A 13,125-nucleotide genomic window follows, 5' to 3' on the forward strand; every position below is an offset into this window, starting at 1 on the left:
GCTCTACTACCCTCTTCTCTCCCTCTACGCTGCCCTTCAACTCCCTCCTCCACCCCGCACACAACTCAACTATGCTCGCGTCATCAAGAACGGCGCTGCGCCAGGCGGCGACTAAGCAGCTGTCCCTCAGGACCAGCGTCCGAGCTGTCTCCGCTTGGTCGCAGGTACCGCAGGGTCCTCCAGTAAGTGGCAAAAGCAATTGGGCCCCAGTCGTGTTTCACCAGAGCTAACTGACTCCCAGGATGTAAGTACCACTCCTGATAAGATAGGCCACACCGTAGCTCACCGCCCCGCTCCAGGCCATTCTGGGTATCACCGAAGCCTTCAAGGCCGACAGCAACCCCAAGAAGATCAACTTGGGTCAGTAAACAAGCTGCAATCCGCACGGGGAAGGCGCGACTGACAGCCATCAACAGGTGTTGGCGCTTACCGTGACGACAAGGGCAAGCCCTACGTCCTGCCATCTGTGAGAGAGGCAGAGGAGAAGATTGTCAAGTCGTCGCTCGACAAGGAGTACGCCGGCATCACCGGTGTCCCCAACTTCACCAAGGCTGCCCTCAGGCTCGCATACGGTGCCGACTCTACTCCCCTCAATGACGACTGCATCGCCGTCACCCAGACCATCTCCGGTACCGGTGCCCTCCGCATTGGTGGTGCCTTCCTCGAGCGTCACTACCCCGGCGCGAAGACCATCTACATTCCTACGCCATCATGGGCCAACCACAACGCTGTCTTCAAGGACTCGGGTCTCAAGGTCGAGAAGTACAGCTACTACAACAAGGACACCATTGGCCTCGACTTTGACGGCATGGTGGCTGACATCAAGGCCATGCCAAAGAACAGTATCGTCCTGCTCCACGCCTGTGCCCACAACCCTACTGGTGTAGACCCTACCGAGGAGCAGTGGGTTAAGATTGCTGAGGCTGTCAAGGCTGGTGACCACTATCCTTTCTTCGACATGGCCTACCAGGGCTTTGCCAGTGGTGACACCACCAAGGACGCCTTCGCTCTCCGTCACTTCATCAAGGAGGGTCTCCGCCCCTGCCTGGCTCAGTCTTTCGCCAAGAACATGGGTCTCTACGGCGAGCGAGTTGGTGCCTTCTCCATCGTCTGCGAGTCTGCCGACGAGAAGAAGCGCGTTGACTCTCAGATCAAGATCCTTGTCCGCCCATTGTACTCTAACCCCCCAGTTCACGGTGCCCGCATTGCCTCTGAGATCCTGAACGATGCTTCTCTCAACAAGCAATGGCTCGGTGAGGTCAAGGGCATGGCTGACCGCATCATCACCATGCGTGCCCTCCTCAAGGAGAACCTCGAAAAGCTCGGCAGCAAGCACGACTGGAGCCACATCACCTCCCAGATTGGCATGTTCGCTTACACTGGTCTGACAGCTGAGCAGATGGACAAGCTAGCAAAGGAGGTAGGTTAATGTCTTGCAAATTTCTTGATATTAGCAGCGCTAACCGCCATGACAGCACTCAGTCTATGCTACCAAGGACGGCCGCATCTCGGTTGCGGGTATCACCAGCGAGAACGTCGGCCGCCTGGCTGAGGCCATCTACAAGGTCAAGGGTTAGGATCGTCATGACAGTGTTCTACTTCCTTCCGTGATTCAGCGAACCTCGTGACATAACATGGCGCCAGCATTGTACTGTGCAGACAGCATCGGCGGCTAGATTATACAATGAAAAAACATACGAGAAATGAAACGGCTCACGATCTTACAACCTCCTCTCATGCCGTCTTTTGTGTTCTCGGATCAAGGGACCTGATTCGTTTGATTTGGTCGATCCTCCAATCCTTCACCGAAGTTTTGTTCCCACTCAGACATCACCCACTTTATCCCCACACCCCACGAGTGGTTGGTCCTGTCGTTTGCGAGCTCATCGGTAAAATACAGATCATTACCCAGCATAGTATCGCTGGTAACTCGCACAGCACTGTGCAATGACGCTAGTTCCCGTGCGCTGGGACATCGTGATCGCAAATGCCAAAAGCACGCCTACCTGTCCGGTTTCACTAACTCGCATATGCGGAATACCAAAAGGGTATTCAAGCCCTACAGGCGGAGCTGCTTCGGTTTGTGTCGCGCTTAGTTCTCCGAAAACAACGAATCCAAGTTTTATTTGCTTCACGGTTCGACAAGTTGCGCCGGTACCGCACACCGCATCGTTCAACAAGTGACCTTACCGATGAAACCGTCACGCTAACCACTCCACTCAGTGACCCTGCAGCTGCGATCCGCAGGTTCCTTGTCCTGCACGTCTGCATCACGAATGCTGATCCCAGACGCCTCCATGCACTATTGCTTCCGTCATCCGTAGCCCCTGCTCCAGCAACAAGAAAGTATCGAGGCTTTGCAGCTCGGAGGAGGCCGGACGAACGAGCATGATTCAGGTGCATTGCAGGTTTCTGCGAGAAAAGAGGTCAGGGTCCAAGGTGCATGCCTGTCTGTGGAGTGGGTGCCCGGACCTATGGCGTTTGTTCGTTCCCAAGACCCATGTGCTGGCAAAGGTTGGAATTATCTCAATAGGACCTCGACATGGCCGTTGAGAGCGCGCGCAAAGTGTGTACTCTAACGGCGACCTGTCGAGGTATTTGTGCGCGGTATATGATGCTAGCCCAACCTAGCAAATGAGTTTTCAGGGTCCGGGTGAGCATGCACGATGACGACGGCTGGCGAAGTGACGTCGTTTTTCTCACGACGAAAACCAACCCTCGTCTTTCTTTATATTCGTACGCTGGCACCCCGCCCTGCCCCCTTCCAACAGCGGGAAATGGCAGATTTTCGAACGCTTCCAGGCCTTCTTGGCACCTTGTCAACCGTCTTTATTTTCAGTCTTTGCGCACTCCATGGTCTGCTCTGGTGGCTCTGCCGACGGGACAAAGCGGTGCGAGCGAGGGTCGCAACTAGCCCCATCAGCTGCAGAAGATACCACGGGGCGGGCAAGCTGCCAGGTCAGAGGGCAGACTCCACACGACCCGGGCGCGTTACCTTACTTTTGGCCGGCCAGCCGATGAGGGCGATGGGGGGCATGGTCGCCAGTCAGCCGCTGGAAGAGGGCAGAGTTGGCTTTGTGACAGGCGATCCACGGCGAGTGAAGGCTGCCGATTGACGTCGAGGTATCCACCCACATATAGCGAGGCCTTATTTCTGTGCCCATGATTCCGTGGCCCCCCTCTTTTGTGGTGATGCAAACATCGCCAATCTCACTTCTAGAACCCTCGCGGCTGTATATGAGCAGCGAGCCCGTGACCACCAGTGCCACTTATTGCTTTCTTCTTATCTCACCGACTCGACGTGTCGTCCCAATCTACCGCGAACAGGATAGCTTTGTCGCTTCCCTCGGCAGCCGCTTCCGTCGAGACTATAGCGACTAAACGAGCAGAGGGGTTGACTAGACTAAAAGGGTTTCTGTACGTAGTAGTTCGGTAGGCAGCATAGCAGTCACACTCACATTTCCCACTCTGCCCTGCGTCCCGAGACATTGCCCTCTGCAGAAGACAGCAGCTCTAACAACGGCGCTCACAGCAACAACGGGCCGACCCTTTCGTCATCCACTAAGCCACATCGAGCCGCAGCCAGTGAATCGGACAGCCGCACGGCCCACTACTGAGGCGCGAAAAAATATCCGTCACCGTCGCGCCCAGAACATTGAAGCGCTGCGACGCCAGTACACGAAGGTGTCGACAGCATCCCGCGAGGTCGAAGAGCGTTTCCCGTAAATCGGATTTGCTGTTGCGTCCTGTTCAGCATGTCGGTTACCGACGACAAGGTTCGTGCTACCCCTCCATGTTCTGCCTGCTCCTGCCTGGCCCCTCCATGTCTGCAATTCTCCGCACGTGTCATCCGCCTGCTGTCCCTACTACAACATCGCAACACGCGCCTATCCCTAGTATAATCTCCTAACCCAAGACTCCCCCTACAGAACGGCGACATCATGTCGATCCCTGGCGCCGAGGACCAGATCGACCCAGCCACCTTTGAGCAGATTCTCGAGATGGACGAGGACGAGGACGAGCGCGAGTTCAGCAAAAGCATCGTCTACGACTTCTTTGGCCAGGCCGACCAGACCTTCAAGAAGATGGACAAGGAGCTGTGAGTGCCCCACGCGCGCCGCGAAATATGTTCACGACGGCTAACGCCACCCAGCGAGAAGAAGGAGGGCAAGTACCTCAGGGAGCTTAGTGAGCTAGGCCACTTCCTCAAGGGCTCGTCCGCCACGCTCGGCCTCACCAAAGTCAAAGACTCGTGCGAGAAGATCCAAAACTACGGCCAGCTCAAGGACGACGCCGGCACAAAGGACATAACAGAGGAGAAGGCGCAGGAGAATCTGGCCAAGATCATCAAGCAGGCAAAGACGGAGTTCTCTGACGTCAAGGACATCCTCAAGAAGTTCTACCAGGACGAGGGCGACGAGGAGGAGGCGGCGGAAGAAGATGCGCCCTCTCCTGCTGCGGCAAAGAAATAGAGAGCCCGCATCAGCCAGAGCTACGGCGCGAGCACACCAGTCTCGCACTCGCCACGCTCAGCTGGAGGAGTCGGTATCGGTAGTAGCCAAGTCTTGGACCGTACGCTTTACGGAGCGTCAATTGCGACTCCGGGCTTTCTGCTCTACCACGACACTTTCTCAATCTTGACGAAATCTCTCATGCGCGACATTCCACCATCTCACGTTCCTAGGAGCGCTTTTTGTGTACATGCCGTCATCGGGTCAGCGAGGAAATTCCAGTACTCTACATAGCTTGCCCTCAATTTGTCTATTCCGTTTCCATCGCACTTGCATAGATTACGAATGAATGTTAACTCTCCCTGTCATCATGATGCATATGTTGTTGCTCAAGCGCAGAGTAACGCTCTATATGATCGCAATGCAGCTGTAAATATTTTAGATAAGTATCATTCATTGAAACTAATGCCATGTCAACCCCTCTCTGAACCATATCCTCTGTGACCATGGAACGTTCTTCAGCCCTACGCGTGAAGGGCCGAACGAGTGCCCAGCGGCGGCGCATGTCACTCCCCCCACCTTCGGGACCTACGTCACTCTTTGCACATGGCTTTGCCGAACTTAGTATTGCGCCTGATAGGTTGGCTACCACACTCTGATAGGTTGAATGCCGCACCCCATGAAAAGTCAACACCATGAGTGGTTCCATCGTCAGGCCTTTTCTCGGTTCCGCCATGGTAGTCTTGCCGATGCTGCCGTGGGATCATGTGGCGCTTCGTTCGGCGCGCCTAATTTCGCTCTTTCCTTGTCGTGAACTGCTCATTTAGTCGCTCTTGCGCTTCGCACACCTTCCTTGACTCTCCCATGCTCTTTACGGCGGTCCTGCATCGAGCTGCTTCTGGACCAATCAGCCGAGGCACTACTGTCACCACTGCTATTGCGCACTCCACTCGTTGCCTAGCAAAGAACAGAGCAGCTAGTAAATCTCAATACGTTCGTTCACATCAAACTTCCTCCGTCGAACATTACACCACATCACCAATCATGGGCAAAAAGAAGTCAAAGGGCGAATACAACGACTTTCTAGACGGCGAGAAGCTGCGCGACAACACCGAGATCAGAACGACATTGCAGGGCTTTGCATCTCGAGACATTCCATCACCATCAGTACAAAAAGATCAGACATACAGCAAGAAACAAGGCAAAGGCGCAGCAAAGAAACCACAACTCACACATTTCCTGTGTCTACCCTTAGTCACCGAGTCGAGCCGCTCCGAACTACACCAAAGACTCGAAGAATTCAAAGAAGAGCTATCAAAAGATGGACCCGTCCCCACAAAAGCCGTCCGACCAGTCGGCACTCTTCACCTCACCCTCGGCGTAATGAGTCTCTCTCCACAGCAACTATCCGAAGCGCAACAATACCTTTCAGACCTAGACCTCCACAACCTCCTCCGCGACATAACCCACCAGCGCGTCGCAGAAGCCGCCGCCGAAAGCGGCGAGATAGCCGAGAACCTCAATGCTGCAGCCATGCCCGACACGGATGCTTTGACAATCAACTTGGAAGCCCTGATTCCTATGCAAGCGCCGCATAAAACGAGTATACTGTATGCGGAACCTCAAGATGCGTCACAGCGCTTGCAGCCGTTTGCTGCGGCGTTAAGAGATAGGTTTACGGAGCAGGGGTTGTTGGTTGAGGATAGTAGGGCTTTGAGGTTGCATGCTACGATTATGAATACTATTTATGCGAAGCCGAAGGGAGGGAGGGGAAGGTCGAAAAGTGGGAAGGTTAAAGATGGGTTGAAGCATGTGCAACATAAAGTCTCGCCTCATCATCACGGGAACGGGGTGGATGGTCAGACCGCTCACGCCGATATTAACGGCCATGATGCACAAGAAGATGACGGCGCGTCAACAGCAGGCTCGGTGGATGGTAACACTGCCGAAGCTTCAACAGCAGATCCATCTCCTCCGACGGGTGAAGGACATGGTCCAGATGCCAAGAGCTGGATGCGCTTCGATGCGCGCAATCTGATTGAGAAGTACAAGGGGTTTGTCTGGGCGGAGAGTGTTAGAGTGGATAGAGTATGTATTTGTAAGATGGGTGCGAAGAAATTTTGGAGCGGGGGTGCGGAAGGACAGGGAGAGGTGGTGGATGAACGGTATGAGGTCGTCTGTGAGAAGGAGATCTTTTGATTGTGAGATGGAACGCAGGGTTTGCGTGGGACTGATGTACGGCGTTCCCCAAGAAAAAAGTGCAGCGCAAGGACTGGCGTTTAACGGCGTTATTATGCATATCAGAGGAAGATAGAGACGCTTTAGCAGTCTGTATAGCTATCAAGGCAGCGGTTTCACGACAGTCTCCTCATCCACAGCAATATCACCCATTTCCTTAGCAAAAGCCTGAACCCTCGCCAACCTGCCCACCACAGCTTTAATCAGCGGCCATCTATCACATCCGAGCACGAATACCCCCCACAACTGCGCCTGCAACACCTGTGGCACGAGACACACATCCGCCATACTCAATTCATCACCCACACTATACCGCCCCCCACACTTCACCAACATGGCCTCGTAGGCATCAAACCCCTCATTCAATTTCACTCTGATAAACTCCAACCGCCCCTCCTCCGTCGCCTTCGCAACCTCACACAATTTCACCCCATTCCCCCGATTTGCAAAAGGAAACATATCCTGCGTCACCACCGCAACCAGCTCCCTCATCCTCGCCCTCTCCTCTCTGTTACCTACCAACGGCATCAACGGACATAGCCCCGGAAACATCTCGTCCAGATACTCTAGTATGGCAGTTGATTGCGTAAGTACAAAGCGTTGTTTAGTAGAGTGGCCTGGGGTGGTGATTTCGTGAATCAGAGTAGGAACAGCGCCGCTGGGGTTTATGGCTAGGTACTGTTTTGTGCCAATGGAGGTGCGTGTGTATTTCTCCACGTCGTGGTAAAGGAGGTTGGGGACCTTCTTAAGGGAGAGGGCAATACGGACACGACGGGCACACGAGGAGCCTGTGCGGTTGTAGAGGTGGTATGTTGATATTGTGGGTGTGATGGATTGGCGGCGGGATTCTGGCATTGTGGGGGTGGGGTTTGGAAAGGAATTCCTTTTGGTGCGTGATGTATCTTGTTCTTGATTCGGATGAGTAGGAGATCGATATTGGGTTCTCAAATAGGAAACATGATGTGGGTATTGGAAGCGGCGGGAGTGAAGGGCCGGCCAAGACGCTAGGTGGGAACGAGCTAGCGTCCGCTCCTACCGCTACTTTACTGCTCTCATGGCGTCTCTTTGGTCGTAACTTCAAGCCACACCAGAGGATTACGCCGAACATCATGCTACCACCAATCGATCCCGCGGTGCTGCAGCGTAATCCCAATTTTGAGATTTTGTACAAGGATCTTTGCACGAGGAAGCTCAATCCTAATAGCTCGACGAGAGACACAAAGAAGCAGCGTGTGCATGATGAGATACGCAGAGTAAGAACTTCTTTACTTTCTTCACTCAGAAGGCAGTCAGATTCTCACTACTCCTCTTCTTCCGTGCTTTCACCACTCATCTCTACGATATGTTCATTTGTTTGTTTACAAAACTGCACCATGTCTCTGTCCATCAGCAGGATTTCCGTGCTGTCTCCCTACATTCATTGATTCACGTCTCAAGAAGCAGACTTTATATTCACGTTACATACTGACATCCTCCCAGACTCTAACCACCGCGCTCACAACCCTCCACACGACGCAGATTCTCACCACATCTCTCTCAACCCTGCCATCGAAAGCCGCAGACCTCCCACCAGACTTGCACGCTGTCACAGAAACAGTCACCGCCCAACTAAACGGCCAAGTTCCCTCGTCGGACCTGGAAATCCTTTCCGGCGACATCGAGTTCTTCCACTCAAATATCGCACCCATCGCCTCAGCTTTATCAACCCAGTTCACCAATATAGCCGACTACCTCTGCCGTATCGCGTCTCCAATCTCTCCCCCACCCATCCCATCCCTCCATAGCACATCTCTGACCCTCCAATCCTCCGCTGTGGATACCCTGCCTAGTGAATTGCAAGCCGCACACACCCATCTGACAACCACCCTAACTACCCTTCTCTCCACACACTCATCTGTCCTCAGCACCAGCATCAAAATCCTCGAGCAAACCCAGCAAGGCGCTCTATCCCGGCACACCAAATCGTCTGCCGAGCTCCTGCAGACAAAAGCCATCTTACTCGGTCTACAAGCTAAAACGCACTCGTTGCTGCACCCCCCGCCTGCGGAGTTTGTCGATGCATTGAAGGAGTTCAGGAAAGGCCTGGGAGGTGGAAAGAGAGCGCTTTGGGACCGCGAGGCGTTAGCTCGACGAGAGTTGGAATTGTATGGGAAGGCGGGTGAGAAGGGGATGAGGGATTTGGCGAAGAGGAAGGAGGGGTTACTTAAAGAGCTTGAGAGGGTGGAGGCGGAGATATGGAAGTTGGAGAAGGGGGCGTGATGGGATGGTGTTTTAATGACGAGGGGGGGTGTCAGCTTCACGGGACTTGGTTTTGTTGTGGACTTGTTTGATTGAACACTGTATTCAACGTTCGTCCTCGATCAAGTTGTATATCAAAACGTACCAGAACAGCAGACGCCATCAATGCTTCAACTTAAACTCCATGCTCAACGCCAGCGATACCAGAAAAACGCACGTGAAATGTGCTTGAAAACAAATCATCCAGATGATAGTACAGTACAATACTCAACTACATAACCGTGCAATTCTCCTCTTGTTGCTTCTGATTTGTCCGACTAAGACGTTCACGCTTCATCTGCACTTTACTTCCACCACGCTTGAGCTCCTCAAGACGCTCTTGAGCTTTGGGGAATTTGTATGCTGCCAACACGTTAGCCGTTCGCTTTTTTCCGCAATTAGGAACTTTCAAAACATACCTGCAGCTCGTCCATACCACCGCTTCGCCTCGTCCAAACTGCGTGGGCAGCCTATACCCACTTCAGTGAAGTAGCCCATGGCGAACAGCGCCTTTGGCAGTGGCGGTTCCGCGCACGCTGCTTTCCGTGCCCAGAGGTAGGCTTCGGTGTCGCTCTGTTCCAGTATGCCCGAGGTACCTGTTAGGTACCAACCTGAGAGTGCGAGTTCACTCTGGTGTTCCTCCTGGGCAGCGGCTTTGGTGTACCAAGCGATACTGGTACGTGCGTCGATTGGGCAACCCAGGAGCCCGTACTCGTAGGCCTGTCCGAGCCGGAATTGAGAGAACTTGTAGCCAAGATCGGCCGCTTGATGGAAGAGCTGTAGCGCGTACGCTTCGTCGTGTATAACGCGTTCGTTGCCGGTTTGCGCTTCGTAGATGAGGGCCAATTCGTGGAGTGCGTGGGGGTTGTCACGATCGGCTCGATCAGCGGCTCGTTTGAGCATGTTGATGGCTTCACCGAAGTTCTTTTGCTGGCCCAAAAGCCCCTTGAGAAGAATCATGCCCATTTTGTACATGGCAGGGGGATCGCCCAACGCGGCGGCACGTCGATACCACTGGACGGCTTTGAGGGGATCCTTCTTGGTGCCACCGCCTTCTTCATGACCCATCTCGCAGCAGACAGCTGTACGGTATGCACTTGCGGCATGGCCCCCTTTGGCGGCTGATTGATAGAGCGTGAATGCCTCCTTGGTGTCCACTTGCAAGCCAAGCCCTCCTGATCCGTAACAATCGGCGAGATAGAACATTGCATCCGGTGAGCCATTGCTGACTAGCTTCTTGATGATCTTGTGGGCTTCCAGAATGAACTTCTCTCGGTTCTTGTTCTTCGTCCTGGCGTCGGCTGTGCCTCCTTCATCGGCGAGTACGCTCGATGCTTCTACGAGCTTCTTCGCTAGTTTCAGACCCGTAGGAATGTCATTGGGGTTTTGCTTCCACGTGTTGCGTAGCCTGTTTAGCTCGTCGTAAGTTACTGGATGAGGAGCTGCGCCTGTTCCGCTGTTCCGCTGTGTAGAAGACTGTTGGCTTTCGATACTGGGGCGTCCAGGTTCACTGTTGTATTGTCTGACAGGCGGCGGTCTTGCGTTCTGAGGCGCCTGAGGCTGGTTCGCCTGTTGTTGCTGCCGCGGTGGCTGCTGCATGAGGCCTTGCCGCACAGGCATCGGGTGCGCGGGCAATGCGTCTGGATTCGACGGTGGCTGAGTAGTGCCAGGTCTTCTGCCCATTGGATCGCTTGCATTTCGTCCCGGTGCAGGTGCAGCTGTTCCTGGTCGCTGAATAGGGTTTCCGGGTGCGGGCGATGCGAAGTTCCTGTTCATGTTTGGAGGCGGCTCTGAATAGGTAGTCTCGTCCGAGTACACCCTTTGGGGACCTGGCGGTGGCCTTCCATATCTTGGGTCGAAGTTTGGCGGTTGCCCATGCATGGGGCCTTGGTTAGGTGGTCCACCTTGCATGCCATCACCTGTCATTCCCCTCTGAGGCGGCCCTCGTCCTCGCACACCGTTGGGTAGACCATTCGGGCCTCCAAAGCCAGTGTTCGCCCTTGAAGGGCCCGGCATTGGGGGTGCATCTGCAGCCATCTCATGTACGCCATTTGCGTACTGCCCGTTAAGATCTGGCTGTGACCGACTTCGCTGCATCTGGCCCTGAGGATTGCCAGATCCCGAGTTCATGGGAGCAGGTGGTGGGGCATAGCGCGTATCGTTAGAAGGAGTCAAGTGGTTGTCGATTGAATCACCTCTGCGATGCTTGTTGTTGGTCTCTGGGATGGCGTCAAAGTTGGGCATGTCCATCGCAGAGTCGCTCTGCCCATAGTAGTCATCGTAGAAGTCATCCAGTGCCGGTTCGCCACCCTGAGCCTGTTGCTGCTGGATTGGCGCTTGACGCTGGTCAAGTTGATATTGCGATGGTGGCTGCTGTTGCGGCGCTTGAGGCAATGGAGGCCTAGGTCCCTGCTGCATTGGTGGCCCGTTTTGTCTCACACCGCCCGCAGTTGAAGGCCTAGGGGGGATGTGATCTGGCGATGCAGGTCCATAATAGCCGGACACAGCACCAGGCTCAGCGAACTCTTGCTGACCGTTGTAGCCACCCTGATTTCCGTTTGGTAGTGTCTGAGGCATTGTCACAGATCGCTGTGTGTTTGGACCGAAAGCTCGCGACATCGGATCCGATGTGCGATGTGGCTGCTGTCCTCGACTAGCATCGGCGTTCATGGGTGGTGGTCGCTGTCCGGGCGGCATGCGATTAGGGGCATTGCGTTGACCCTGGCCTTCGAAATGTCCTGAATCCTGCCGTGGGTTGGGTATTGACCTCTGCTGTGGTGCGCCACGGTTCTGCGGTGGCATAGGCTGTCCTCGCCCAGACGGGCCTGTAGGCTTCGGCTGTCCTCCGCCGTCCTTGATGTTCATCTGTGCCATGCTCTTCTCGATGGGCTTCGCGCCAGCTTGAGGTTGCTTTTGAGAAGGAAACGTCGGAAAGGGGTTGTCGTAGGCAAGACTCTTGGGTGATGTTGGGTTGAAGAGGGAGCGGTCCAGGCCTGTCAACGGTGATTAGTAGACTATATCGTGATGAAGGTCCGCAATGCTATGTCTGTTCGGCATGAGTGAATCGAGATGTCGCGACATACCTGGTGGCCTCTGGACACCTCGTCCATTCTGTGTGTTGAGCGGCGGCGCATTCCCTTGACCTTTCGGCCGGCCTCGCGGATCCTGTTGTTGTTGTGGTGGTGGTCGTTGTCGCGAAGGCTCATTGTAGGCTTGTTGCTGAGGACGCTGACTCTGAGGAGGCGGTCTTCGTCCTGGGTTTTGCGGGGGTGACTGCTGGTAATGCTGGTCGCTGTATGCCTCCTCCTGATAGTACTGGTCTTGCGGCGGTGGTCTGCGGCGCTGATCTGGCTGGGCTGGCCTCGAGTGCCCATTCACGTGCTGATAGCCGCCGTGCTGCTGCGCGTTGTCCCATCCTCCTTGCTGGTCATAGTGTCCGTTATTCCATTGCTCGTGGCCGCCCTGGTCATAGCCGTAATCGTAGTCGTAGTATTGTTGTTGGTCGTATTGATTGTCATAATTCTGGTATTGCTGCTGCTGCTGCCTCTGTTGTGGCCTGCCTTGGTCGTAGTATTGCTGCTGCTGTTGCGGCTGCGCGTAGTGATCGTAGTGTTGTTGGTGCGCCATGCTTGCGGCGTTATCGGAGAAGCCTGACCCGAGGCTGTCTATCAGGAGGCTAGCGAGCGTTGGTGATGTCCGACCGGCGGGGCTGCAGCTCTTAAGGTACCTGGGGTGCAATCGCGATCGCAAAAGCCTGGGCTCGTTCGGCCTGTTTGCGTATGCTGGTCGTCGATGTGCGATCGCGATGACGGTGTTGGCAGTTGGCCGTGTTGCGGGCAATGTTGTACCTGACAGGGGTGGCACAAACTCAAAGAGGTGTCATATGCCCACTCAGCACAAGGACGACCTTACAACGGCGGGATGACGATGGGGTGAAGGTGGAAAGTCAATAGTCGAACTCTCAATTGTACATGTTCTGGAAATCGACGCCAATTGGGGGCTGCTGCTGCCCTCCTCAAACACGGGGTGACCTCCAATTAGTTCGATTACGTTTCAACCCAGGTCTGCCACCCACACGGCACTGGTGCAACACAGGAAATGAATAAGCAAAAGTCCCGCTTTGGCGTCCTTCGGCTTGAAACGTTGACAAGGGACCTTG

At 54.6% G+C, this 13,125-nt stretch overlaps 6 protein-coding genes across 6 annotated transcripts; 4 read left to right on the plus strand and 2 right to left on the minus strand.

Moving 5' to 3' along the window:
- Positions 1-71: 71 nt before the first annotated feature.
- BKA58DRAFT_457384 (pyridoxal phosphate-dependent transferase) lies at positions 72-2,002 on the plus strand (the record flags this gene model as incomplete). The annotated part of the gene is made up of 4 exons (XM_046174631.1): positions 72-182; positions 300-360; positions 417-1,420; positions 1,476-2,002. The coding sequence occupies 4 exons, from the start codon at positions 72-74 to the stop codon at positions 1,575-1,577; spliced, it is 1,278 nt and encodes a 425-aa protein (XP_046024927.1). The 3' UTR covers positions 1,578-2,002.
- Positions 2,003-3,755: 1,753 nt separating this feature from the next.
- BKA58DRAFT_401652 (signal transduction histidine kinase) lies at positions 3,756-4,472 on the plus strand (the record flags this gene model as incomplete). The annotated part of the gene is made up of 3 exons (XM_046171682.1): positions 3,756-3,776; positions 3,930-4,099; positions 4,154-4,472. The coding sequence occupies 3 exons, from the start codon at positions 3,756-3,758 to the stop codon at positions 4,470-4,472; spliced, it is 510 nt and encodes a 169-aa protein (XP_046024928.1).
- A 1,023-nt stretch (positions 4,473-5,495) lies between these two features.
- Positions 5,496-6,650, plus strand: BKA58DRAFT_316376 (AKAP7 2'5' RNA ligase-like domain-containing protein; the record flags this gene model as incomplete). Its single annotated transcript, XM_046167572.1, has 1 exon — positions 5,496-6,650. The coding sequence occupies one exon, from the start codon at positions 5,496-5,498 to the stop codon at positions 6,648-6,650; it is 1,155 nt and encodes a 384-aa protein (XP_046024929.1).
- A 70-nt stretch (positions 6,651-6,720) lies between these two features.
- BKA58DRAFT_170839 (maleylacetoacetate isomerase maia) lies at positions 6,721-7,642 on the minus strand. Its single transcript, XM_046165170.1, has one exon. It carries the CDS (start codon positions 7,542-7,544, stop codon positions 6,792-6,794), a length of 753 nt encoding a protein of 250 aa, XP_046024930.1. The 5' UTR covers positions 7,545-7,642; the 3' UTR covers positions 6,721-6,791.
- Position 7,643: 1 nt separating this feature from the next.
- BKA58DRAFT_170780 (uncharacterized protein) lies at positions 7,644-9,161 on the plus strand. The gene is made up of 2 exons (XM_046165167.1): positions 7,644-7,942; positions 8,169-9,161. Exons 1-2 carry the CDS (start codon positions 7,799-7,801, stop codon positions 8,946-8,948), a joined length of 924 nt encoding a protein of 307 aa, XP_046024931.1. The 5' UTR covers positions 7,644-7,798; the 3' UTR covers positions 8,949-9,161.
- On the minus strand, positions 8,788-13,001 carry BKA58DRAFT_170836 (uncharacterized protein). Its single transcript, XM_046165169.1, has 3 exons — positions 12,050-13,001; positions 9,386-11,959; positions 8,788-9,329 (listed from the first exon to the last, which is right to left on the minus strand). The coding sequence occupies exons 1-3, from the start codon at positions 12,591-12,593 to the stop codon at positions 9,199-9,201; spliced, it is 3,249 nt and encodes a 1,082-aa protein (XP_046024932.1). The 5' UTR covers positions 12,594-13,001; the 3' UTR covers positions 8,788-9,198.
- Positions 13,002-13,125: the final 124 nt, after the last annotated feature.

This window comes from Alternaria rosae (assembly GCF_020736505.1).
Source record: "Alternaria rosae strain MPI-PUGE-AT-0040 chromosome Unknown BKA58scaffold_5, whole genome shotgun sequence".
In the NCBI taxonomy this organism is placed as follows: Eukaryota; Fungi; Ascomycota; class Dothideomycetes; order Pleosporales; family Pleosporaceae; genus Alternaria; species Alternaria rosae.